We start from the raw sequence: 25,571 nt of genomic DNA, 5'->3' as shown, positions 1-25,571 counted from the left end.
GTTTGTGGCACTATACATCATCACGTATCGTGCTCTGTGGTATAGGTAAACCAGAATGTTCCAGAATCAGATGGAAATTAGGGAAATCAAAATTTTGAGTGTGCAACCCTAGGAAAAATGGACTGAACGATTTTGATACTGCTTATTTTTTATTTTGTCCTCAATATCATATTATAGGTAGTCACATTACATACTTACTGTACTTTATAATGAGATATCCACATAATATTATGTAAGTATATACTTACATGACGTATAATATACATATTACTTTTATACAGGGTGTCCCACCGTCGGTATTCTAAGCTCAATGGAGGTTATAGTTTTGCTTACGCTGAGTACGTAAAAAATACTTAAAAAATTCCAGATGCATTTTTTTTTAAAGAGATGAATCCTTAAAACTCTTTGTGTGTACACCCCTAAGAAGCAACCCGCCCAACTTTGCCACCCGCACGTGAGCTATCGTTTAAGATTATGTTTTCATAGACAAAATGCTCACATTAGCGAAGCGTTACATGCCGGCTGCGCGAAGCTAGAGAAGAAAACATGAATTTTAAGGAAAAATTTAGCAAAAAATTTTTGGCGCAATTTTGTTGTTTAAGTATTTTTTACGTGATCAGTGTATGCAAAACTACAAGTTCCTTCGCGCTTAGTATACCAATATTGGGACACCCTGTATAGGTAAGGGTAAAGCATATTAAGTATTTACACATACCTATATTTGTATGTATCATTATCATTATTCTATGTGAAAATATGGATGGAATTCGATTGTTTACAATTTTTTTTATAAAATAAAATAATGTTTATTTTCATAAGTATTAACAGATACACACATTGTAAAATTGACTTGTACACCTTGGACTTGACAAATATAAAATTATATTTTAATCAACAAACAATACCTATAAACATATAATTATATAGCATTTTTAATTTAAAGTATCAAAACGGGTAAGTCCAATTTAGCAATACCTCTTGCTTGTGATCGCAGCGGTTTTATCAAGGGTTTTATCGACATAATTTCGAAGATTTTGAAGACAATCATCAACACAAATAATTTGACAACCAATTTGATAGTTGTCAAATAAAGTTGCCATATGAAAATCTTTTATTTTTTAAATATAAATATGCATCAGATTCTGGTAGAACCAAGAAGCTTATATATTGTATCTAATACACTGGAGATTTCAGTATGAACATTAACTTGTAACAAGAAAATATGACGTTGAATGACGCCTGTATTATTTTTTATCCCTTTCACACCTAGGTAGTTAGAGATAAACTACGATAACATGGCGCGCCCCTCCAAAATTCAAAACGTTTGAAAGTATTTGTGAAAGTATTCACAATGCACCACCAAGATTCACAACGCATGTGTGCGTAATGAGACGGCCGTCAAACAAAAACAAATCCACGGATTTGTTGCTCGACTAGTCACGCTCTAATCGCTCATTATTATTATAATGGCAAGTAAATGGCGCTGCACTGACGTATTCTATGAAAACGACACGTGCGTTGTCTTGGGCGCTCGGCAACTTATGATTAGTTGACCAACAAATCTGGACGTAAAGTACTAAAGACGAATACGTACAACTACATACAAACTCCTTCGTAAGGATGTCACTACACACATTGAAACAGTAATTTGGAGGGGCGCGCCATGTTATCGTAGTTTATCTCTAGTTAGGTGTGAAAGGGATAAAAAAACATACAGACGTCATTCAAGGTCATATTTTCTTGTTACAAGTTAATGTTCATACTGAAATCTCCAGTGTATTAGATATAAGCTTCTTGGGTAGAACTATTACAACATAGAATTTTTATGATGGGTAATAATTTGAATGTATTTTCAAGCTATTGCATAACTTCTATCGCGGGCCTTGAGCGCGGGGACCGAATCCAGAAATTCCGTAACGAAAACAACCTCACGCTCCCCCCCCTCACGGGGACGGGCACGGCGGTGTGGCTTGAAGGCATAGCATGCAATAGCTTTACCGCGGCAGTCCCCGAGTGCCACACGTCTTTTTTTATATGGTAAAAGAATATGTCAAGATATTTTCCAGTTTGCAGCTATTGTATATCTGAAATGAAGAATACAATCGATCGTGATCCAAAGATACATAGACTGTGCACTATGGCGCAAAAACTGGAGGGTTTGAATATGAATTGTCTCTTTCTAATAATGTGACCATGGCCCAAGAAAATATGGGACAAATTGCGTAAAAATCGATCAGGTAAAATTTATCAGATAATCGTCTACTAACTTTACGTTTACTTTTTAATGGTCCGCCATTAAAAAGTAAACGTAAAGTCACTTGAGACAATATTTGTCAATTATTTTAAAATTTTAGTCGTTTCCATGGAACTATATATACTACGTATGGAACCCACACTCCCTAAGAAAAAGTAAAGTCAAAAAATTTGACCTTGAATCTTATCGTTTCCCCTCCGTCTCTTTCTAGTTACGGTGAGTCATAATATATATAGTATGTCTATATTTCCGTGGGGTGAGTATAAATGTAAAAAATTCAGGATATTAAGGAAAAAAATAACGGATACATCAATTTTATTCGTATTAAAATTTTACTATAATACTAGATTTTGCCCGCGACTTCGTCCTCGTTGAAGTCATAAAACATAAAATCCCATTTATCCCGTGGGGATTTCGGAATAGCCTTTCTAAGTGCACCTTTAGGATACTCTAGATATACAGAGTGTGCCAAATTTCATGTCTTTAGGTCCAGTGATTTTAGGCTGTGCGTTGTCTGTCAGTCACTAAGTAACGGGAGAGTTTTATATTTATTGATTGATTGATGGTTGATGATTTACGGCGGAAATAAATTACGTAATTGCATTTATTATTCTAATATAGTTCCTGTAGAATTTTTGCAAATAGATAAAAAATAGATGTTCAAGTATTTAACATTGGAAAATTGTAATGTTCCTTTCAGCGTTTTTTCATGTTTGCGTCTTCCGTCTTGCATCTTCAGAACACAGGACCGCTATAAATTATGACAACATTTTGCTGTATAATTTGGCGTTACGTCCAGTCATTTGAGGAATTAATGAAGTAAAATATCAATGTGTTTTTATAATATTTATTTATCATTACAATGCCAACTGCCTTTACAAATTTGCAAATTATAAGATAATAACAATAAAAAGTAACGAAATCGGTTCACTGAAAATATTTTTATCATTCCATACCCTTAAGTATTTAAATAGTTTTAAGAGTACTTGAAATATGAGATCGTGGTCTAGCGCTTCCCTATCATACAATAAAAAACAAAATATAATATATTCAGGGTGTAATCGTTAAGTGTGCACAGGTGATTATTCCGTAACTATTGCAGGTATCAAAAAACTTTAAACTGATATCGATATGATACTGATATGATACTTTACCTAATGAGTAAAATAACAATAATAACTTTTTTTAAATATAACAAGAAATATCAAAAAATGTAACTTTAAACCCTCCCATACATTTTATTTCCCGTAACGTATATATTACGTTCCCACTGCTGGGACATGGCCTCCTATGAGGTTACAGCCACATCCACCACACTGGCCAAGTGCGGGTTTAAAATGAATGTTGCATATCTTCACTTTTTCAAAACAGGATATTTTTAATTCTACTATATTTAGCCATGTATTACGTTCCGCTAGATTGGACGGAAACCTGTAAAGAGAAAAGAAGATTATTTGCAAAATATAAAAAAAAAAATGTCATTTAGATACAGATAACACAAAATTTGTGCTGTTGTCTTGTGCTTCTATTTCAGTAGGTACCATATATGTATGTACTTTGAGTTTTTGATTTTACAATATATCATTATATAAAAGTAGTAAACAACGTTTTTATACCATTAACTTTCACGCCAATTGAACTAACTCAAGTGGAGAAAGACTTCTCCTCATATAAAATACCATACCGAAATATATGTACACAATTTTATAAAGTATGGACACCCTAGTCTAATATTTATTACAATCATGAAACATTTAATAATAAGCAAATAACGATGTTAAATGGAAAAAACCTAATCAAAATTAACATTATAATCACAACTTCGATCTATTATTCCAGATTTAACAACAATTAAAGTAGAAATATTACTAAACTACAATTTTACATGAAGCGTAGTTTATGCATGGTTTTTTGTACTTACGAATGAAATATAATATCACATCCTGGATGCCATTCACTTTTGCAACCGCGCACAATATATTTACAACCATTTCTATGAATTTTGGCTCAGAATAATTCCAAAATACAAGAACAAACTCACGAAATGAACATAAACATCCGCCATTTTGCAGTAAACATTATTTGACGTAGAGGGATAATGTGAATGGTTCATTCTCACTCTACGTTATTTGACACCTAGAATTGGGGCTGCCGCGCAACGATTTTCATAACATAATTCAAAATATGGGAAAAAAATTATGAGCGTGTTCGATAAGCAGTCCATTTTAAAAGTTGTAAACCTTTGTTATTTCAATGGAAAAGCAAACCTGCATGAATCTCGTTTAAATTTCATTTTTTTAGCGGATTTTATTAATGATTTATGTCATATAGACTATTATTACTGACAGTCGATTTTTTAATGCACGTCAATAGGGGAAAAATTTACAATCACGCTGGCTACCCTATGGGGTAAACAGGGGTTACTTGCGGTCATTCTATCAGTTTTTTATTTATTCTTAGGAGTTTGGGTTCCAGTGTCGTTTCCTAATTTTTTATTTTCTCCTTAAAAAATTTGCAGCAATTTGTTATGAAAGAAAATACCCGCCCCGGGATCGCCCGAGTCGATTAAAAAACAATAAAACAAACGAAATTTACTTATAGTTATGTATTTATAACTAGCATTTGTCAGTGATTATTATTAAACAATAATATTCTACATCAGAATTCACGATTATGATATTAATAAAAAAACAAGCAACATCAATTTATTCCTAATTTAATACTATACTTATTCATATTATAACGTCAATGTCATATAACATAATAAAAAGTACATAAACCAATTCAATTTCATACATTCATGAATTTCATCCTAACTAAAGTAATTAGTTTCATAACATTCAATTTAAATATGCATCTATCTGTATTACCACAAATTTCTTACTCTGGGGATGATCAGAAACCTGTCATTAGTCTTAAGTAGTATTTAATTTGCATGATTCCCACACGCATATTTTTATCACAGCACTTATTGCAATATTGCAGTGTCAAAAGACGGAGTTATTTACATTAATATAAAAAGGTCATTTAACAGTAAAAACCCCCAGAGAACACGTCTGAGACTCAAAATTAGAGTAACATAATCGTAACTATTCAAGTACTTCATCAAAATAAGTATTGAAAATTGTAAATTTATCTACGGTGGCGGCGTCCCTTTCTGTTGGGTCTCCCGTTGGCCGCGGGTTGCGCCTGTCCGCTGGACGGGCCGCTGGACGAGGACGCCTGGGGGAAGTTGGGGGGAGGCACGGGTGGCTCTTGAACTATCGCTAAGCCGGTCATCACTTGTATGGGGTTATTATGCACTAGACCGTTCTGTCTCTGCGGCGGGTTCTGCCCGCGCGGCGCGGGGGCGGGCGACTCGCCGGGGGTCTGCGGCGCGTTCAGAGCCGCGCGCAACCGTTGCCGCATGCGCTTGCGAGCGTTGCGCGACAGAGGTTGCGCTCCGTTGGCCGTATTGTTCTCTACGACCGGCTGCGACTCGTTCTCCGACGACGCAGCTGTCCTGTCGTTATTCGACTGAGTGGCGAGCATAGAACGGATTTCGGCTTCGGTGCGTGCGATCGTGTTGGCCTCTCGCCCCATCGCGGCGAACACGCGAGACAGCCGCTCGACGTCGTTTTGGAAGTCTTGCAGGAAAGGCTCCATGTTGCGCGCCACGGCAAAGCGAGTCGCGTTCTGTGTGTTGCCGCGGTTGGCGACTCTGAGCACGGCGCGTGGCTGGGTCTGGTTCGTCAATTGGTCGACTGGTAATCTGCGCACCGACAGTTTACCACTTATAGTCTCAGGTGCCAGTAAAGCCTCTGCGTCTAAGCCCTTTACGGCTAAACAATGCCCTCGTTTTTTCAACGAGCCCTCGCATGATCTCACAGACCATACCTGTAATAGAGATAATCATCAACATAAATTTTAATTTATTTTACCCATTCCCATAAAATAACTTTAATATAAGAGTGATACTTACACAGTCAGAAAATATTGCTTCACGGTCATTACCAGATATGGTAACAGTGTAGTTAAAAGCATGAGCTACCCATGGAGAGGCAGCCATTGTCAACCAAGCGTACAATGAGTCATCTGCTAAAATAAAATTGCTTTTGTGATTATGTGAATAAAGTTGAATTTTTATTTTAATTTTGGGCTGAAACTAGTCAGATCTACTAGTTATCAAACTAAGTATTAAAAATGGTATACTGTTTATCAGTAAATATCATTTTGGAAAATATTTTATAATACATAAGTTTACTTACCATCAATTTCAATAATTAAGAAAAATACACCCATATCAGCAACACGAACTGCCGTTACGAGTCTACCAGGAACTGTAGGGAATTGCCAAGCTTGTAAATATTCCCCATTTTCTGATTGACCCTAAAATATTTAATCATTTTTATATGTATCCATAAAATACTCTTACAGTTAATAATGTCTAAAGCCTGAAATCAAGCTTAAAAAACTAAATGTACCTAAGTAAAACATACTTGCTTTTCTTGCCAGAAAAATAAGGAAATATATGTACATATAAACAATTATTTCAATTGCAACACTAGAGCACTATTTAATAAAAGTCTAAATTTGTAATTATGAGCAAGTAATAATGAGCTAATTATTATTATTCAAATTAGGTTTCATAATTTGTTTTTTTGCTCAAAGAGCAAATTATTTAATAATTTCATAAGTTTTTAATTACTCTACTAACAAATTAATGCATCTTTGCTATCTTATATGTAATTTAAAGAAGTAAATAAATATAGATACATACAAATCTTTTCTAGATAAATTTTCTAACATTATTGGTACACTCGATAATAAAAAACTAAAAGAAAACTTTGGTATAAATTGTGGACTATAATATTTGTAGTCTTATTATATTTACCTCAAGGAGATCAGGACGATGAAAATAGCGAAGATGATTTAGGAGTCTGGCAGCAGGTAAACGTTCTGCATTACCATTTTTACAGCAAAGACAACGGAACAAACCTTTACAGGCTTGTGGCGGAGCTGGTCTAGATTGCTGTAAGGAAAATTATCTATGTAAATATGTACTGAAATGAGGGCACCATTATCTGTTATATTCTCACATTCTCACAATAATATTTCAATATTTTTCAATTGACCTTGAAAAAAAGTGCAAATATAGTATAAATATTATTTTTAAAAGGTTGATTATTGAGATAATCTATACTAATATTATAAAGCTGAAGAGTTTGTTTGTTTGTTTGAACGCACTAATCTGGGGAACTACTGATCCGATTTGAAAAATTCTTTCGGTGTTAGATAGCCCATTTATCGAGGAAGGTTATAGGCTATATTTCATCACGATACGGGCAACAGGAGTGGAGCCACGGGGGTGAAACCGCGCGGAGCAGCTAGTAGTAATATAAAAAAGTAAAAGGCAAATTTCTGCTGTGTATACTGAACTCCACAACTATAGTATCCCTATACTTACACTTGAAGCATTTGATTGACTATCCTCATCTTCGCCAACCTCATCATCAAGTTCGGCAGTAATGGCTTCTTTGGCTTTGCTGCTACTATCTGAGGAGCCAGAACCTTTGGTGCTGGATTTCTACAAACAAACAATTTGAATATAGTTTAAAGAAATTTCCATATAGATTAGATACAAATAGATTATATTATGTAGTTTGGAATTTCAAAATCCATACTAATATTATAAATGCGAAAGTAACTCTGTCTGTCTGTCTGTTACTCAATCACGCCTGAACCAATTTGCATGAAATTTGGTAAAGATATATTTTGATACCCGAAAAGACATAGGATAGGTTTTATCCCGGAAATCCTATGGGGACGGGTTTTTCTCTGAAAACGCTGGTGAAGCCGCGGGCGGAAAGCTAGTTTCATATACAAATAACTTACAATTGAGCGTAGTTTCCTGAAATTAGATATCAGTTCCTCCATAGCATAGTTTCTTGTACCAAAGAAAAATGCTCGGCAAACAGGGCACACGTCCAGGCGCATCTTGCAGCGGCCACAGACATGGTGTCCCTCATTGCATTGAAATATCTGACCCGTCGGAATTTCATAACATACAGGGCATTGTAATAGGTCATCGAGGTCTAACAGTGTTTCAGCCTAAAATAAAAAATAGCGTAAGTAAAACGTCACAGTTTATCATGTGAATTACTATAACTACTTTAGCTTGGAACTGGGTGGGTCAATGGAGTTTCTATTCAAAAATCTATAAAGGTTATTGAATAGGTTTTAAAACTTGATATCAAGTTATAGTAACTGTAAACAATTCCTTTAAAAAGACCTAGAGATTAAAATGAACAGACTATGTTAATAAAATCAAGTTCGAACTTTAGTCCATGAGTTTTTCTAAAGATATACATTTTTTTTTTGTATCCATTGAGAAGACATTTTGATCAAGGGCACAGTAAAATTACTGAACCAACATTTTTTACCCTACTACCTAATTAAAAATGAAAAATAGAGATTAGCAAGTCGTAGTTCTCTTTTTTTATATATCTCGTTAATATTAGTGTTGAAATAAAGTGATAAGATAAAATATTGTTTTATTTACAAGCTAATGTGACTACCATTTAACAATTTAAATAATTCATTCAAAAATCTTCTACCCTACAAATATGATTTATATGCGATTATAGTTTTTAATTAACAATGATGATTTTTTACCATATGCACATAATGCACAAAGTGTAAAGCGTGGTATTTATTGCATTTCTCGATGATGAAGTACATACCTACGTAAAAAACAAATAACACATATACAAGCACACATGTACATTAATAATTGCTTTAATAAAAGTATAACAGACGAGGATAATAGAACAAGTAGTAAGAAATTAAAAAAAGGACACGTTAATGATAAATACGAATAAAAATATCGACCAACGGACAAGGTTGAAACAATGGAACATTTTATTCAAAACGTAAATTATAATACTGTATGGTAGGAATACTTGCCTTTACTTCTACTTTTTCAGCCATGATGAAAATTAAAGAAAAGATAAGCCCAAATTAAATAAAATAGTAACAATAAAGTTAACAGATGCAAAGACAATACGAAACTGATAAAATAAAGTGAAGTCTGAAACACAGCTGTAGCTTTTTGCAAATGGCCGACAAATTCACTAGAGATGCTCTGTAGTCTGTTAAAATTTTGATCTACCTCTTTTATCGGTTTTTAAGAAAATGTAATAAACGAGAACCCTTCCTTTTAATTTTCAAGGATATATTTTTGTGATTATTTAAATAATATGATTTAATTTGGAATTTATAGCAGAATAGGTTTGGAAAAATCATTCAATTATTATTTATAAAATTATATGTTAAGTTATTTTTTTATGAGAACATTTTTAGATTTGATACGCCCATGGAGCTTCCCACAATACTATAGAAATAATAAGATTATATAAAAATTGAAATATTTCAGGAATTTATAGTATATTAACACCACATTATAATTAATAACGGCATCACTTTTTTTTATTGGTGACCACAGGTTATAATGACTCATAACATACTTTATATTCTGTGACGCATACTGAAAAATGAAAACTTCAAGGTGACTGATGAGTAATGACATTTGACATTGCGATTTGCGATCGACATAAAATACGGCTGTTAATGTTTATTTATATTTTTAACTTTAGCGTAATTTCTTAAATAATAATGAATTTAATTATATAAGTTCCTATTAAAAAACTCCAAACAAAAGAACAATTAAAATATATAATTCAATAGATTATAATTCAAGACAATGAATTTAAACATAATTATTCTGTGTGTCGTCGTTCTCGTCACAGGTATGCTTTTATTTTATTACTTTCTATTTTTCTAATGTAATTCCAAAATATCATAACATAGATTTTCAAGTTTTCAATGCTGTTTGCGATCACATTAATTTCATTAGTTCTCATTATTTTGATATGTAATGCATATTAATTTTAACCGTACCTACATTTGATTTAGATATAAATGGTGAACGACTACATGGTCAAATTTATTCGTCGATTGAAGGAAGTGCAGCTTGTTTCAGAAGACTCAATGGCACACATCAAATGGGATGTTCATGTAAGTAACTTTCTCAGTAGGTTATACATCTATACTAATATTATAAAGCTGAAGAGTTTGTTTGTTTGTTTGTTTGAACGCGCTAATCTCGGAAACTACTGGTCCGATTCAAAAAATTCTTTCGGTGTTAGTTAACCCATTTATCGAGGAAGGTTATAGGCTATATATCATCACGCTACGACCAACAGGGGTGGAGCCACAGGGGTGAAACCGCGCGGAGCTGCTAGCTGATTATAAGTATCTATTTCAGTTTACTCTTTCTCTTCTTTACGACGTCAAGTTGAGAGGTGTCAATTTTGTAATGGTTAGCTATTGTTCTGTGGAATTAAAATCTAAAATTTCAGTTGACAGTAACTTTTCGTTTTTGAGTTATGAGTTTTTGAAAAGCAGAAAGTTACTGCATTTTGTTTTTAAATGCATATTTATTGCAAATATAGAAATTCCTTTTATTTCAGCAACGGATAATGGTGCGGTTGGTGTAGTACACATGATATTTGATGTAGCTGATGCCGAGTGGATAGTTCATAATTCAACTGCGGGACCCTATGTCGGAGTTGTCAGTACATCACTGTTTCACAGTGTAATAGATCTTTTGATTAGTGAGCCCAGTAATGTAGCTGGAATTCTGCTTTACGATAATGCAACTATGAGGTAATTTTGTTTATCAGGCTTTAATTATAGTCATAGATTAGAGAGTGGTACTTAACTGTTATGAAATACTTCTTGAGATTCTATAAAAATGAATGTCATTTCTTGTGACTATAAAATCACATATTTTATACACAACACTATTCTCTTCTTTTTTACTGTATACACAAATTAATTATCCATTAATCAAAATTATACCTATAAGCACTAATTATATTGTGATAAAATACTAGCTTTCCACCCGCGGCTTCGCCCGCGCAGTCAAAGAAAAACCAGCATAGTTCCCGTTCCCGGGGGATTTCCGGGATAAAACCTATCCTATGTCCCGGGGAAGAAGTAGCCTATGTCCTTTCTCGGGTATCAAAATATCTCTATACCAAATTTCATGCAAATTGGTTCAGTAGTTAAGGCGTGATTGAGTAACAGACAGACAGAGTTACTTTCGCATTTATAATATTATAGTACGGATATGGATATCATTAACATTTATGAATTTCAGACCTAGCTCATTCAGTCAAGAGTCGAGATGTCCAAATGAATACTCCGCAGGCCCTGGTAGTACATGCTCATCCTCACAAGCAGGTGGTATTGTGTGGAATGACCATGGCACAGGACTGCTCCGAAGGGATGTACCATTCCCTATATTCTTCCTGCCAGAATCGAAAGCCGATGAAATGGTCAAGATTGTCAAATGTTACAACAAGTAATTAGTTATTTTACTAGTTTATATTTTGTATGCACAAACAATAGCTTGTAAATATAAAAATTGTGTTGTGTTTCTCATTTCACAGATACAATATTGATAAAACGGAACAGAAAGGACAACCTCTCTGCTCACTTCAACTCAGTTCATTCATGTATGCTGCAGTGAACAGTGCAGTATGTTTACGAAGGTATGTCATTTAATATAAACAATTAATGATTTTAAAATGTTCTTCCCATATTCATAGTTTGTCTTCTGAATGTATAGATATGTATATGTGAGGAAGTATATTGATAAGTTTGGTATATTTTATAAGCCATTTTTTTTTTACTTTTACTTTATTTATTTATTAGATCTGCATCATCAGCTTTTCTGACTCCAACCAAAGTTTGCGACCCACTCGGCGACTATAATGTTTACTACTCACTGTTTCCTCGAGTACAAGTATGTATCTTTTTACAGCTAAAAATTTCCCGGTAATAAATATTTCAGAGTTATTCATTATTTCATAAATTCGTTGTCGTTCTATGAACTTATTAATTGTTTAATTTTAGGAAACAGGAGTGGAAAGCAAACCAGTGACTTTAGTAACAGCAAGAATTGACTCGGCTTCAATGTTTGATGGTTTGTTTCTAATTGTTGCTTTTTGTATAATAGAGCTACTTAAGGGGATTACTATGGTCAAAACCGGAAAACACCTTATACATATTGAATTTTGTTGAGGAAACTGTTGGTACGATTGTCTTAAAAAAAATATATGTGATACTCAAGGATATAATTAACAAAGTGTATTGTTTACTTTTCAGTTTAGAACGGCCTAAACATAAAAAAAATACATAGAAATCAACCCCTTTTTGAACATAAAACGCATTTTGTTAGGAAAACGGCTACATATTTATACATGAAATTTATACCAAAAAATATGTTATGATATTTGTAACAATTTGTATTGATTGTTTTTTCAATTTTCATTATTATCGTTAAATTATCAAGAAAAAACTCGAATTTATAATAAAACCCACATAAAACCTCACCTCTATTGCATATTTTGACGAAATTTGACGGTGTCAGTTCGACTCGGACGGGGGACTGTACGTGCGGTTTTTTTTGCAAAATAACGCTAAAATTCACCGAATTGAATGTTTTGTTAAATTAAACCAGATTGTAATAGGTATTTACATGAGCAGTTCATGAAATGAAAGTTAAAAATTGGTATGTAAAGATATAAAAATCTGTTTGTAAATTAGTTTTGTTTTTGAAAGGCGTCATTGAATAATATCCAGTGTTGATAATTTTTGACAGTAAAATATTATCAGAAAACACATACCTATAAAACAGTAACCAGACTTTCCCTGTGCCTTGAATATTTTTTAAAAAAGATTAATTGCTGTTCTATCGTATATTTTAAGGGTCCAAAACAATCCTAAGCCGGGAGATACTGTCACAAAATTTTGGGTCATTTGTAACCGGATGGCGGTTCTACAGTGGTCTTAGTACGCAATGACAAAAAGAAAAATCATGGTCAGAACAGTGGTACCGGCATACTAGTCGCGTGGGCGTTAGTCGAACTCGTCGGATAATTAATTACGGAAGGCAAACGATTTGTAACACAAAAATTTTAGGATTTACCGATAGCCCATAAAAAAGAAGTAGGCGGTAGTGTCATGCCATACTTTTCCGGTGTAATTTACAGCCCACAATACCGACGTGAATGCGTTGATTTAAAAAAAAATTCAACCATTTGTACCAGGCTAATTTTTGCACAGGTAATCATCGTCCAGTAGCCATGTACGAAAATCGCCATGCTATACTTTTCAGACAGTTCCAAATGGTCGCCATACCGCCGAAAATCAGCAATTTTTTTTTATATTGTATAAAATCATTTAATTTTATATTATTGTATAAAATCGTAGGAAAGTCAAAACTGACATAAACGTATAGCAACATTTTTAGCCGACGCCATTATAGGACGAAATTCTCAATTCAACTGAATTTTTTGTTGGTTCCGTTACCTCCGCACTTTTAACTGGGTGAACCGATGATTTCTTCTACACTAATATTATAAAGAGGAAAACTTTGTTTGTTTGTTTGTTTGATTGTAATGAATAGGCTCATAAACTACTGGACCGATTTTAAAAATTCCGTTCACCATTCAAAAGCTACATTATCCACGAGTAATATAGGATAGGTTTTATCCCGGAAATTCCACGGGAACGGGAACTATGCGAGTTTTTATAGATACCGACACAACTAACACTGTATTCTTTGTACGGAAGGTATGACCCATATCAGTCATAGTCATAGGCTCTGGTAACTTCAGTCGCAGGAAAATCACTCATTTTGTAATGTGTTCAAAGATAAACAGTAGAAAAAAAAACTCAGTTTAAAACACGTTATAATATTTTTGATTTGAAGCTGCTATATAGTCGATAAATAGGCACCAAACTCTTAAAGGGGTATAATATTTTAATGTTTAAAAATCGAAACATTTTATTTCTCGTCATCATTTCAAAGACGTAAGGGATTTAAAAAATTAACCCCGAACTAACTACAAAATACATAACAAGTCGAAAAAAACGTGATTTCTTGTCCGTTCCCCTATTTTTTTCGGTGTGTGTAGGTTGCATGCATATATTCCTACTAGGTATGAAGAGATATACTAAATACATTTGCCTGGTCACCATTACCATTTGATACACCATGACATGGTAGAGGCCGTTTTACGTCAAATAATGTACTCCATCTTTTATGTCTCTGTAGGTGAGATGTTCTCCACCCTAGCCATCATCAGGTCTCCAGAATATAGTAGAGTCCGTGTTGAATAAAATTAATTTCTAAATCGGTGTTTTCTTAACTGTTCCCCACTCTAGAACTTATAATTACTTGCTTAGTCATTTTAAGGTCTCCAGAATGGGTCATGTAGTAGAGACTTTGCTTATAACGGTTAATGTTGAAAGATGAGTCTTCCTACATTACATTTACAACATACATAGTACACAATATTTACTATTCATAAATGTAATATGTTACTGCCTCTCAGAGAAAACATAAATTAGGTAGAAACCACTAACACATTACGATACAATACGATACAGTATACAATTCCATAATCTTTGGTCACTTTTACTTCAACAACGATGTATATTTATAGAGGGCGGTTAAAAAAACAAATTCAAATGTAGTGACAGAATCATTAAGGTCGTTGAACCGTGTAATTGCCTTAAAAAAAATCGCTAACTTATGCTCATTTATAAAAAAACAAAGTTGACGCGGAATTGAATTGTATTTTTATGCAATGAGAGCAAAATAATATAATTATTATTATTTTAGGTATTGCGCCAGGAGCGGCCAGTTCAGCGGTCGGTATGACAACGCTCATTGTGGCAGCAGCTACTCTATCGCAAATGATACCCGTTAATGATTCTAAATTGTACGGTAAGTTAAATATAATTTCAATATATACTACCTTTATAAAACGAATAGTTTAAAGTTTACGTAGGAATTTATCAAGTAGCACTTGTAAATAAAAATAAAAAATTGAAATCTAAGTTCTAACTTTACTAATTTTTGGCAGTCATTAATCCTCCTTTGTTACATAATTGGAAGAGAAAAACTCTAGTATGTCTAAAATAGTATAATACCTACATATACCAAATATTTTAAATATTATTTTTGTAAAAATGTTCTGTGTCCATGTTTATGATATACCTTTACTTTCCACATTCAGCTCGCAACGTCCTATGGACGCTATTCAACGGCGAATCATTCGACTACATAGGTTCCCAGCGCGTGGCCTTCGACCTCAGTAGAGAGATGTGGCCCCCAGTGAGCCCGCTGTCTCCCAGTGATATCAAACTGCACATAGAGATCGGTCAGTTGGGCGGAGCTTTGGATGCGTTCAAAGATAACTCGTCGTGGCCTATGTATGCGTTCGCGCCGTATGCTGATGGAGATGCTATTCCGCCTGAGGTTTGTTTATTACAAAAATAAGAAACATGTCTAAATTATGAAGAATGTTTCTTTGTTGATGTGTACAGAATTAACTAAAAATTATTTTTAATGTTTTTTATGCTATTTCAGTTAATTAAGTAAACTATAATAAACAAATTAATTTCGCGAATATAGTGGTTTTATGAAATTTCGATTATAAACAATTTATAAGTATATTTTGTTGTTGAGAATTTTTAAAATAACTTCTTATTTATTTATATATATTATAACCATTTTTTACAGATAACAGAATTCTTAGCTGAAATGTCTCAATCTGTCACCAAACACAACTTCACAATAGAGCCAGCGTTTACCAAGAATTTGCCGCCATCTTCCCTGCACTCGTTCAGAAAGATACTTCAGAACGAAACACTTAGTGGGAAATTACCTGAAGTTCTTTTGGTGGATCATATGGACACTTTTACGAATATGTACTATGAGTCCGCGTTGGATGTGTATGATAAGATTGACTACTTATACCACAATTTAAGTATTAGTACTGATGGCAAATGTTAGTATAGTTTTGATAAATTTGTTTGAATTTTTATTTTTTATTGCTTATTTTTATGAAACGGCCTATTCAATTTGTAACACTACATTATTTACTTTTAGTTATACCAACAGAAGAATTGTTAGCAAATGGAACAATGACACAGAATGAAGCACAAGTAAAGATAGCTCGGATTGCAACTGCTTTGGCACAAACTTTGTATCAGCAAGTGGCTGGTAAACCGTACGTCGGTTCTGTTGAAGCTTCGGCTCATTTGGTAAGTCGATTGTTATATTATATACTTATTATACTACTAGATTTCCGCCCGCCGCGTTTTCAAAGGAAAACCCGCACAGTTCCCGTTCCCGTGGGATTTCCGGGATAAAACCTATCCTGTGTTAATCCAAGTTACCCTCTATATGTGTGCTAAATTTCATTGTAATCGGTCCAGTAGAATTTGCATGAAAGAGTATTGTTACTCTTTCATGCAAATTCTACTACTACACACACACACATCCTCACAAACTTTCGCATTTATAATATTAGTCGGATTTGGTGTTGACTTCTACTGCTTTCATGCCTAATTTGTTCTGAAATATTCTAATATAATTCCAGGTGGACGAAATTCTATACTGCCTGTTACAAAGCCAAGCGTGCCGGCTGATATCCGCCGCGGACTACGCGAGCAACACAGAGGAAGTGACCACAGAGAAAGCGGCGTCTCTGTACGTGGGCGTGGCCGCGTGGGCCAACACGCCGGCTGTGTATGCGGGACACGTGTTAGCGCTGCTGACCGGGGAGCGGGTGAACACTAACCGGACGGCGTGCGATGCGCTCGATACGCCTGTGAGTGCTTGGGGATAAGTGGAAATTGTATTTGGTTGGGTTATACGCCCCGTCCGTGAACGTAGGTCACGTGATCGTACTGCTCGCAGGTGCAGGGTAACCGGACGGAGTGCGATGCGCTCGATACGCCTGTAAGGAATACGGCGATATGGGGTGTTTATGTTTAGTAGGATTTATTTTATTTTATTTTTATTAAAAATAAAATAAAATAACAATAAATTATAGTATAGTCGGTCGTGTATGCGGGCCACGTATTACCGTTGCTGACGGGAGACGATTAGTGTTCACCCACTAATCGAACGGCGTGCGATGCGCTTGATACGCCTGTAATTACTGGGGGGATGATGCTGGTTTCTATTTTATTAAGTTTATATAGTAGCCGTTTACGCTGGTTATGTGCTCACGCTACTAAGTGGTGAGCGGGTGCATGCTAATAGTTCTGATAAGTTATCCATTAACGAACGCATTTTTATTTTCAAGGGATACTCATATTACTTTTTGAGAGGATGGAACCACACTGGCGTGTGTATTCAGACTACAATGAACTTCAGCCAAGCTGTCAGCCCAGCGTTTATTAAAACTGGTATAGCATTTTAAATTATCTTTTTTTTATAATGTAAACATTTTTTCCACAGTAATTGATTTTGGCAATTCATTGTTAGTAATTATAATTTTATTTTTGTATCAACATGTGAATGTTGTTTAAGATAACTTTTAATGATTACATGCAATTTTTTTTTATATGAAAAAATGGAGAAAAAACAATTTAACTCACATTCAAATAAAATGTCTAAGAGCTTAGATTGTTGTGTGGTTAAAGATTTGATGTCGTGTTTTCCATTTTAGGTTTTATAACTATATCCATGAAATATCCATGAATTTATTAACATAACTGCATTATATAGACTATATTTGAGTACACATATGGCTATTAAACATTTTAGACTACGACTTTTCATCGGGCGAATACTCCACATGGACGGAATCTGTGTGGCAAACGATGTGGGTGCGCGTGTTCGTAACAGCGGGGGGCGGGGGTGCTCGCCTCGCAGCGATCACCGGCGTGTTTGCTACGCTCGTAGCAGCGGTCACTACGTACTGGCTACAGACGTACTCGCACGTGATATTCCCAGCGTTATCGGCTACGCTGGTCGCTGATACGGCGCCTGGGTGAGTTTGATATAGTACTGATTTAATACTGATCCGCTACGCTCGTAGTTAAATTCGCTACGTGCTGGCTACAGACGTAAAGCATAAGGGATTGTACTTCTTGTGTACTTATATGTTTTACTAATTCAAAATTTTTTGTTTCAGGATTTTACGGACTGTAAACTGTTAGAGTAATTAGTATTGAATGTAAGTTTTATTTAACTGGATTTAACCCTTCAACATTCCATAGAATAATGTATAACATCACCTATACAAAGTAAAAATGCAAAATTTCTTTAAAAATCATTCAACAAAATTAAGAGTTAATTAATTTGATTTATTTGTTTTGTATAATGCTTTAATGAAATAAAAAATATTCTGACCATAATATTTATATAACATTTGTATAAGGAAAGAGAGTATTAATTGTAGCATTGATCTCCGTAACTTGTACTCAATAATTGAAATACATAATAATATAGTTTAAGTAAAAACACTTAGCAAATTTTCTTGGTTTAATTTTTTATTTAATTTAATGTATAGATTTAATGGCTATTTAATAAATATGTTTTTCTTAATTTTGTTATTTATTCATTATATAGAAATAGTTGCCCAATTTTTTTCAAAACACGAAATTTGTGCAAACTTTAAGAGCGTATACGCACTATGCGCGTAGCCGCATTGCGGGTAGCCGTCCGGCTGACCGCAAGCACAATTATGTACGTAATATTCATTTCTATGCGCACTGTGCGGTCTGCGGTAGCCGCATCGCAGTGCGCATAGAAATGAATATTACGTACATAATAATTGTGCTTGTACGCAATGCGGCTACCCGCATAGTGCGTATACGCTCTAAGATACACATAAATTGCATCAAATAGGAAAATAGAAAAGCGTATTTAGAAAGGTCTTTGTTAAATCTCTTAAGAAGATTTTAACAAAAATCGTCGATTTTAACGGCTCAACCACATTTCTTAGGTATTTTACTGATGGATCTAGGTTCAAAACTTCATCAAAACAGCTGCATTTCAAAATGTACGCTGAGAAATCAGCTTTAGTTCTTAAGGAGTCGCCACATAGGTCTGCTATCCAGAGGCTATTGTTAAAGGGACTCCTACATGACTTTTTACCATCTTCAAATTTCGCATTCCCTCCAACATTAGCAGTTATCGTTGCCTTGTTATTGCATTTTTCATGACTTGATTCTTTTTCATAAAGTTCTATTATTGAAGCAGACTCTGGTACTTTAAACCGGACATCAGAAATGATCTCTTTGTTTTCTTCAAATGAAATAGTGTTAATTATATATTTTCCTAAATTGCTTTCTTCCAAAACCTTTGCATGCTCTTTGGTCCAATTCAGATTCTGATAGCAAAATATCTTTTCCGTCACTAAATTATTCAGACAATCTGTAGTATATAACTTGAAATGTATTATAATGCGTGTCGTAGTGTTGGACGAGTATAATTCGATGAAATCTTTCAAATAATTGACGAGTAACGAGTGTGGGAAATGTAAGTATTTAGATGACACCATCAATGCCCAAGTATCGTGTCCCTTCGTCCAGCATACTCACCACAACTCACCATGGAATCCTGATATTTCATGAATGTCAAAAAACTGTTCTGAAATAGTGCTAAATAGTGCCCAAAGGAAAAAAATAGTGCTCTTGTACTTGCGAAGTTATAGCCATAGTTCGATGAGTATGCTGGACGAAGGTTTCGCCCAGCATACTCACCTCCGTCCGGAGAATCTGTATACGCTTCAAACATAATTCATACTTCAAAAAATAGTTCCCAAATAGTGCCAAACGGTGCCCAAAAAGAAAAAACAGTGCTCGAATAACTTCGGAGTTATAGGCTTCGTTCAGTGAGTATGCTGGGCGTAGGTTCTACGCCCAGCATACTCACCTCAGTGCGCGAATATCGAACGAGCTATAGGTATAATTTACGTCTCAAAAAATTGTACTTGAAATAGTGCCCAATATCAGTCCAATTTTTGCTTGACTTTTGACTTAGAAAACCATTAAATTTTAATGTAAACTTCTACATACTAACGTAAAATGGGGTACAGTCGTCGACACAATATGTTTTTGGACAAAAATATTAAACTTTCTAATTGTAGACTTCATGTTATTGGAAATAATTATGGTATTTTCTCACATGTCAAAAACTTTCGATTAAATGCATTATTATATATTTTATAAATAATAATAAATGAATGAAACTTTAAGCGTAAATGAAGTCTATTACTTCATTGCATTGTGTGTTTGTCTGAATAAAAACAGTCATTTGCAGCCAATAAAATTAATATCTTGAAAAATTGTAAAAAGGAAATTATACAGTTTCTTTTTGTATATATGTTGCAGGCAAAACTTATAACCAGTCAAAACTAGTACTGTGACATAGTTATACAAATTTTTAAAACTCTTTCCAATAGTTTCATCAATGAAAGGTTTAGCAATAAAAAACATTTTTAATTACTTACGTTATTTATTACTATTTAAAGGGCCAAAGTAATCAGAATTCTAGTTAACTAGTTCACAGCTTTTGTTAACATTCATAATATAATCAATGTAAATAGAAAAAATTGTAGTTTTAATATTGTATATAATATACATATAAAAAAATGTTCAGTGTCGCGGGCGCCGCGCGTCGTAAGCCCCATACCTATTGACCGTACGTGCATCCATTACTGCCACACTATATTGAACTTTATCACATGAGGAATACAGGTCAATTCCGTAAACGTTGTGGTACCGTCCTTGATCCGGAAAATGATTATTTTGAATAATTTTGTCAGTTGTAATGTAAGCATTAATAACAGCAACTTTATTTTTCATGCATGATTTACTTCATTTGATATCTTAATCCTTCAAGCGCCGTGATCTAGACAAATATATAAAATCATTGTTCCTAGCTACCGGGGTCCCATGCGACGCGCGAAGGCTTAATCATATTATTATAAAGTATTATTAAAATAATGTGTAATTAATAATATTGCGATTCTAAAGTAAATACTCCCTCTCCCTTTCTACTTCCCTTCCTTTATTATTATTATTACTCCCTTACATAGACAATATAACAAAACAAATAATTTACACAAGACAAAAATTGTTAGAAAGAAAGTTAATAATATTGTATTCGACTGTACTCAATGTAATGTATGTAGAAGTTTACAATCAAATTTAATGGTTTTCTAGGTCAAAAGTCAAGCAAAAATTGGACTGATATTGGGCACTATTTCAAGCACAATTTTTTGAGACGTAAATTGTTCCTATAGCTCGTTCGATATTCGCGCACTGAGGTGAGTATGCTGGGCGTAGAACCTACGCCCAGCATACTCACTGAACGAAGCCTATAACTCCGAAGTTATTCGAGCACTGTTTTTTCTTTTTGGGCACCGTTTGGCACTATTTGGGAACTATTTTTTGAAGTATGAATTATGTTTGAAGCGTATACAGATTCTCCGGACGGAGGTGAGTATGCTGGGCGAAACCTTCGTCCAGCATACTCATCGAACTATGGCTATAACTTCGCAAGTACAAGAGCACTATTTTTTTCCTTTGGGCACTATTTAGCACTATTTCAGAACAGTTTTTTGACATTCATGAAATATCAGGATTCCATGGTGAGTTGTGGTGAGTATGCTGGACGAAGGGACACCAAGTATCAGGATCCAATACATTTATTTGGTTCTGACTTTTCATATTATCTGCATACATTCGGTATGCCAGCAACAAATTTGAAAAGATATGAATAGTATATTCTATATTTAGATCTTCATATTGGAGCAAAAGAGCGTTGTAAAGTGACATCATGGCATCTAGGTCTTGAAGACTGCTTTTCGGAAATGTGTCCAGATATATTGAAGCAATTATTTGAAAGTATGCGAACATAATATAGTTAATGTTATTCAGCTGTTCACATATGCTTTTCTCGTATGTATAGCCTATAAAATAATTGCTTAGTGCATCCTTGTCTATTATTTCTAGTAGAAGAAACGAAGTAAACTCATTTGCTATTGTATTTTTCAAGGTAGGTGCAGTGAGTTCTATATGTGGATTGTAATCCATTTTATATGCAGATAGTAAGTTTGGTATAACACAATCCAGGCAATACAGGTACTTTGAAATCCTCCTCCTTTTGGTTTTTTCTTTAGAAGTGGTTTTTATTTTCTTTACTGCCGTCATTTTTCGCCACACTTGAGTTTATTAAGTACTTTGATTCGATAAGAATTATAAGTGCTATATCCCAGCTTCAAAGAAATACATAGATTACCTGGATTTATCAAGACCTAGATGTCATCACTTCATAAATAGGTACCTACTTAATTATGCAGCGCATTTTATATTAAACAAATAAATTATTTTTAGACAATGCATAATTTGGAAAATATCATCGTTAACTTGTCATTATTCCATCGATTATTATTTATTAGGGCAATAAATAATAATTGTGATGTTAGTACGCATTAAAGAGTTTTCAAATGGATTAATCGAATAATGGAGTGTAACTTGTTGAAGCTATCATTTCCAGACATTTTGGAGGGAAAGAGGGCTAAGAGGTACCTGATACCTCAGTCCTCACGGCAATATTAATTGACCCATTTATTATACCTAATCGCGATAGCGAAATTTTTAGTTGCTTACATATTATTTTAATGTTACCTATACTTCTTGGTTTGTTGGTTAGGGGAGGTAGGGGAGCATTGGGCACTTTTTTACATAAATGTTAATAAAACTGTTATTTTTTATCATAATCAAAATTTTATTCCAAATATATCGAGCACACATATTTGGCAGTAATTATTGCTAAGAAAAGTTTTGGTATTATAATTAGTCTCAAAGTTACGATAGATTTTCGAACACATGTCCAAAGTGCCCAAACCTCCCTGTGGTCGGGAGGTTTGGGCACCCCTGTAGGGAGGTTTGGGCACTGTATTTAATTTGTACGATATTGCTTTACTATACTATTATGCTTAAGTATTATATAACATTGCTATAAAAAATTGTAATGTTATATTTGACATGACAGTTTTGACAGACCATGGTTTAGTTTAAACGATCTTACAAGATATTCTGAAATTTTTTCTTCTTATATAACATCTTTAGGGATTTCACGTCGCTTATTTTTCTTTTTAAATTAAAACGGCATTGTCCTGAAAAGAAATGATTAACCATTCAATCCAATAGTCATAACAAAAAAGCACAAAAGTATGACACAAAAATACACTAAAAACAGGAAGCATTAGGCATGCCCAAACCTCCCTCCTACCAGCGTGCCCAATGCTCCCCATAACCTCACTTTTCAAATAGATTTGAATAAGTTTATTTTTATCAAATGTTGAATCCTAATTGACAGGTAAATATAATCTTCATTGAACACAAAGGAAGAAGTTAACACAGATACTTACACTTTCTTGGCGATTTCTTTGATAAGGAGTTTTGCCAATTATTAAACTATAGTGCTGTGGTAGAAACCAAAAAATATCTAGAATAGATTCTGAGAAATGAGGGGGTGCCCAAAGCTCCCGACTGCCCAATGCTCCCCTACCTCCCCTATACTTAAATAGAAATACGTTTCTTATTTTTCTTCTTCGTTAATTTTTACAAAGTAATAGTACTTAAATAAAATAAAAAGTTTAAAAATTATCGATGGATCTTACCTACCTTATATAAGTAGGTAATTTTAGATGCTAAAACCCACCTAAAACCTAAGTACGTCCGTTATTAATGCAGGTCGGCTCCAGCCGATTGTAAATTCAGTACTTATGTGCTTATTTTGCTATCTTTTCCTACCCGGTAATTAATTAATATATTTAATATTTATCCCTTGCCAATCTAGCCCAATAGAATTACTAGTATTAATCAGTTCTTTAAAGAAACGAATCTTCAATGGCGGCGCTTATCATTCTCTCTCGCTCACACACGGCCGTACGGTATGCAAAAAAAATGGAAAAATAAAATTACTAAAATGTATTTGATTTTCCCTATAATAGTTTTTATCAAAAATTTACAATGACAATTATGCATTTGCGAAAGTAAATAATGTTTTATTGGAATTTGACAAAATATGTTCTTTGGGAAAAGTTGTTCAGTTTTATGGGCATATTACAAGTATTATGGGGATTTTATTACATTCTATATACGTAAATATGATAATTCATATAAATACACAAATACAATAACAAAAAAGTTTGCCAACAAACAATTTGAAATAATTAATAAAATAATTATCAATTTACGTTATTTTTATTTTCTTTTTTGCTGATCCTACCATCTGTCAAAGTCAGCTTTGGCCGCCATTGAAGATTCGTTTCTTTATTGAACTGACTAATATCGAATTTTCCTTATTCTAAATCTCACCCTTGAAAGTTGCTAGCCACGTAAATAAAAATACAGTGGTATGTATTTAATGTATGTAAGAAAAAAAATATTTGCTAATGTCGTCTCACACCTGTGGGTTTAGTATTAATTGTGTTATTCTTAAGCACATAAGCATGACCGGCAAAACAAGTGGTAACATTATTAACAAATTTTTGCTTCTAGTAACTCTATACAACGCTCGATACAACGTCAGTTGTTGTCAGTTGTCATGATCACTGTCAATATTGTCGAGATAGTGTCTATTATACATTATACTCTTTGGATAGTGTGGTATCGATAGGTATCGTTCACGGGTATCACGATGGTTACGTTATCGTTATAACTGAACCGAAACTCTACGAGCTTCGTAATTACTACTAATGGTTCTTTACTTTTTAAGTTGATGCAGAAAATTTAAAACAAAAAACATATAATCATAATAGAGATCGAGATAATTTTAATAGAGTTAAACTATTAAAGGAAATTAATCATGCCTTTACGTTTTGCATGTGGATGAAGGTAGGGAATTAATAACAAATAAGACACGACCTCACTTCTATACTTTCTATATCGCCTCGTCTAGTATACATGGTAAATAAATATTATATTTATTTGATAATTAATAATTTAGTGAACATTAAACATACTTTAAAAATAAAGAGTCGTATAAGAGAACTCCCATTTTGAAGTGGTTGGTCAATTCTTTATCTTGCTCGTTTTGAAAATAGGTATGTATTTAGGTATTTATGACTAGTGATAAGCAAAGTACATTCAATATTCAAAGTAACACCGAGGTATTTAAACATCACCAAATAAACTCTTTAAATTACATGATAACAATTTTTTAAATAAACTTGTAATTTGGGAGTTGCGATAATGTATCGAAATTTGTCGTAATCCAATATATTAATGTTGTTAAAAAATAAAAATAAGAGAAAAAACAAATTTAAAAAATCGAGGACTGAAATAGGTGATGAATAAATGTAATTAAATACGTTACTTATAAATTAGGCACCTATTTATTAACTAAAGGTTAAATATTATTTAGAAGTAGATTTGAATATAAATC

The 25,571-nt window shown here is 33.7% G+C and overlaps 3 protein-coding genes and 2 long non-coding RNA genes across 6 annotated transcripts in view; 2 read left to right on the top strand and 3 right to left on the bottom strand.

Annotated features, from left to right (window-relative positions):
• Nucleotides 1-24,066, bottom strand: part of LOC149909803 (peptidyl-prolyl cis-trans isomerase NIMA-interacting 4) — a 107,613-nt gene extending 83,547 nt beyond the window's left edge. Inside the window, exon 1 of the mRNA XM_090119935.1 lies at nt 24,001-24,066. The gene's annotated coding sequence lies outside the window, so the exon portion shown is untranslated. The remainder of the gene's footprint in view (nt 1-24,000) is intronic.
• LOC149909806 (uncharacterized) lies at nt 9-4,898 on the top strand. The gene is made up of 3 exons (XR_016458607.1): nt 9-232; nt 2,074-2,237; nt 4,773-4,898. It is a non-coding gene; the product is annotated as an uncharacterized LOC149909806 (long non-coding RNA).
• On the bottom strand, nt 3,088-4,311 carry LOC149909807 (uncharacterized). Its single transcript, XR_016458606.1, has 2 exons — nt 4,176-4,311; nt 3,088-3,685 (listed from the first exon to the last, which is right to left on the bottom strand). It is a non-coding gene; the product is annotated as an uncharacterized LOC149909807 (long non-coding RNA).
• LOC149909805 (uncharacterized) lies at nt 4,845-9,366 on the bottom strand. 2 transcript variants are annotated; one of them, XM_090119916.1, is made up of 7 exons: nt 9,200-9,366; nt 8,129-8,344; nt 7,701-7,820; nt 7,128-7,265; nt 6,502-6,622; nt 6,216-6,331; nt 4,845-6,130 (listed from the first exon to the last, which is right to left on the bottom strand). In XM_090119916.1, exons 1-7 carry the CDS (start codon nt 9,221-9,223, stop codon nt 5,387-5,389), a joined length of 1,479 nt encoding a protein of 492 aa, XP_089976042.1. In that variant the 5' UTR covers nt 9,224-9,366; the 3' UTR covers nt 4,845-5,386. The 2 variants fall into 2 exon arrangements, with proteins under 2 accessions (XP_089976042.1, XP_089976043.1); XM_090119917.1 differs by having other exon boundaries at nt 6,216-6,328.
• Nucleotides 9,826-18,713, top strand: Nct (Nicastrin). The gene is made up of 15 exons (XM_090119912.1): nt 9,826-10,041; nt 10,208-10,309; nt 10,765-10,960; nt 11,457-11,660; nt 11,749-11,850; nt 12,014-12,104; nt 12,215-12,284; nt 14,991-15,095; nt 15,388-15,629; nt 15,894-16,161; nt 16,263-16,417; nt 16,756-16,986; nt 17,467-17,569; nt 17,931-18,156; nt 18,301-18,713. Exons 1-15 carry the CDS (start codon nt 9,996-9,998, stop codon nt 18,323-18,325), a joined length of 2,166 nt encoding a protein of 721 aa, XP_089976038.1. The 5' UTR covers nt 9,826-9,995; the 3' UTR covers nt 18,326-18,713.
• Nucleotides 24,067-25,571: the final 1,505 nt, after the last annotated feature.

The sequence above is a fragment of the Colias eurytheme genome, chromosome 3 (genome assembly GCF_061535395.1).
Source record: "Colias eurytheme isolate Ceu_HAF_F1 chromosome 3, ilColEury1 Martin Lab GWU primary, whole genome shotgun sequence".
Lineage (NCBI taxonomy): Eukaryota > Metazoa > Arthropoda > Insecta > Lepidoptera > Pieridae > Colias > Colias eurytheme.
Note: the sequence above shows the minus strand (reverse complement) of the source record. Positions and strands in the feature narration are given on the sequence as shown.

Excerpts from the sequence above, each read along its gene's own strand:
- LOC149909805 (XM_090119916.1), bottom strand. The coding sequence starts at position 9,223 with ATGGCTGAAAAAGTAGAAGTAAAG. Across the intron at positions 7,821-8,128 it reads TCAGGAAACTACGCTCAATT|AAATCCAGCACCAAAGGTTC; the intron begins GTAAGTTATTTG and ends GTTTGTTTGTAG. Across the intron at positions 6,623-7,127 it reads ATCGTCCTGATCTCCTTGAG|GGTCAATCAGAAAATGGGGA; the intron begins GTAAATATAATA and ends TAAATATTTTAG.
- Nct (XM_090119912.1), top strand. The coding sequence starts at position 9,996 with ATGAATTTAAACATAATTATTCTGTGTGTCGTCGTTCTCGTCACAG. Across the intron at positions 10,310-10,764 it reads ACATCAAATGGGATGTTCAT|CAACGGATAATGGTGCGGTT; the intron begins GTAAGTAACTTT and ends CTTTTATTTCAG. Across the intron at positions 15,630-15,893 it reads GAGATGCTATTCCGCCTGAG|ATAACAGAATTCTTAGCTGA; the intron begins GTTTGTTTATTA and ends CATTTTTTACAG.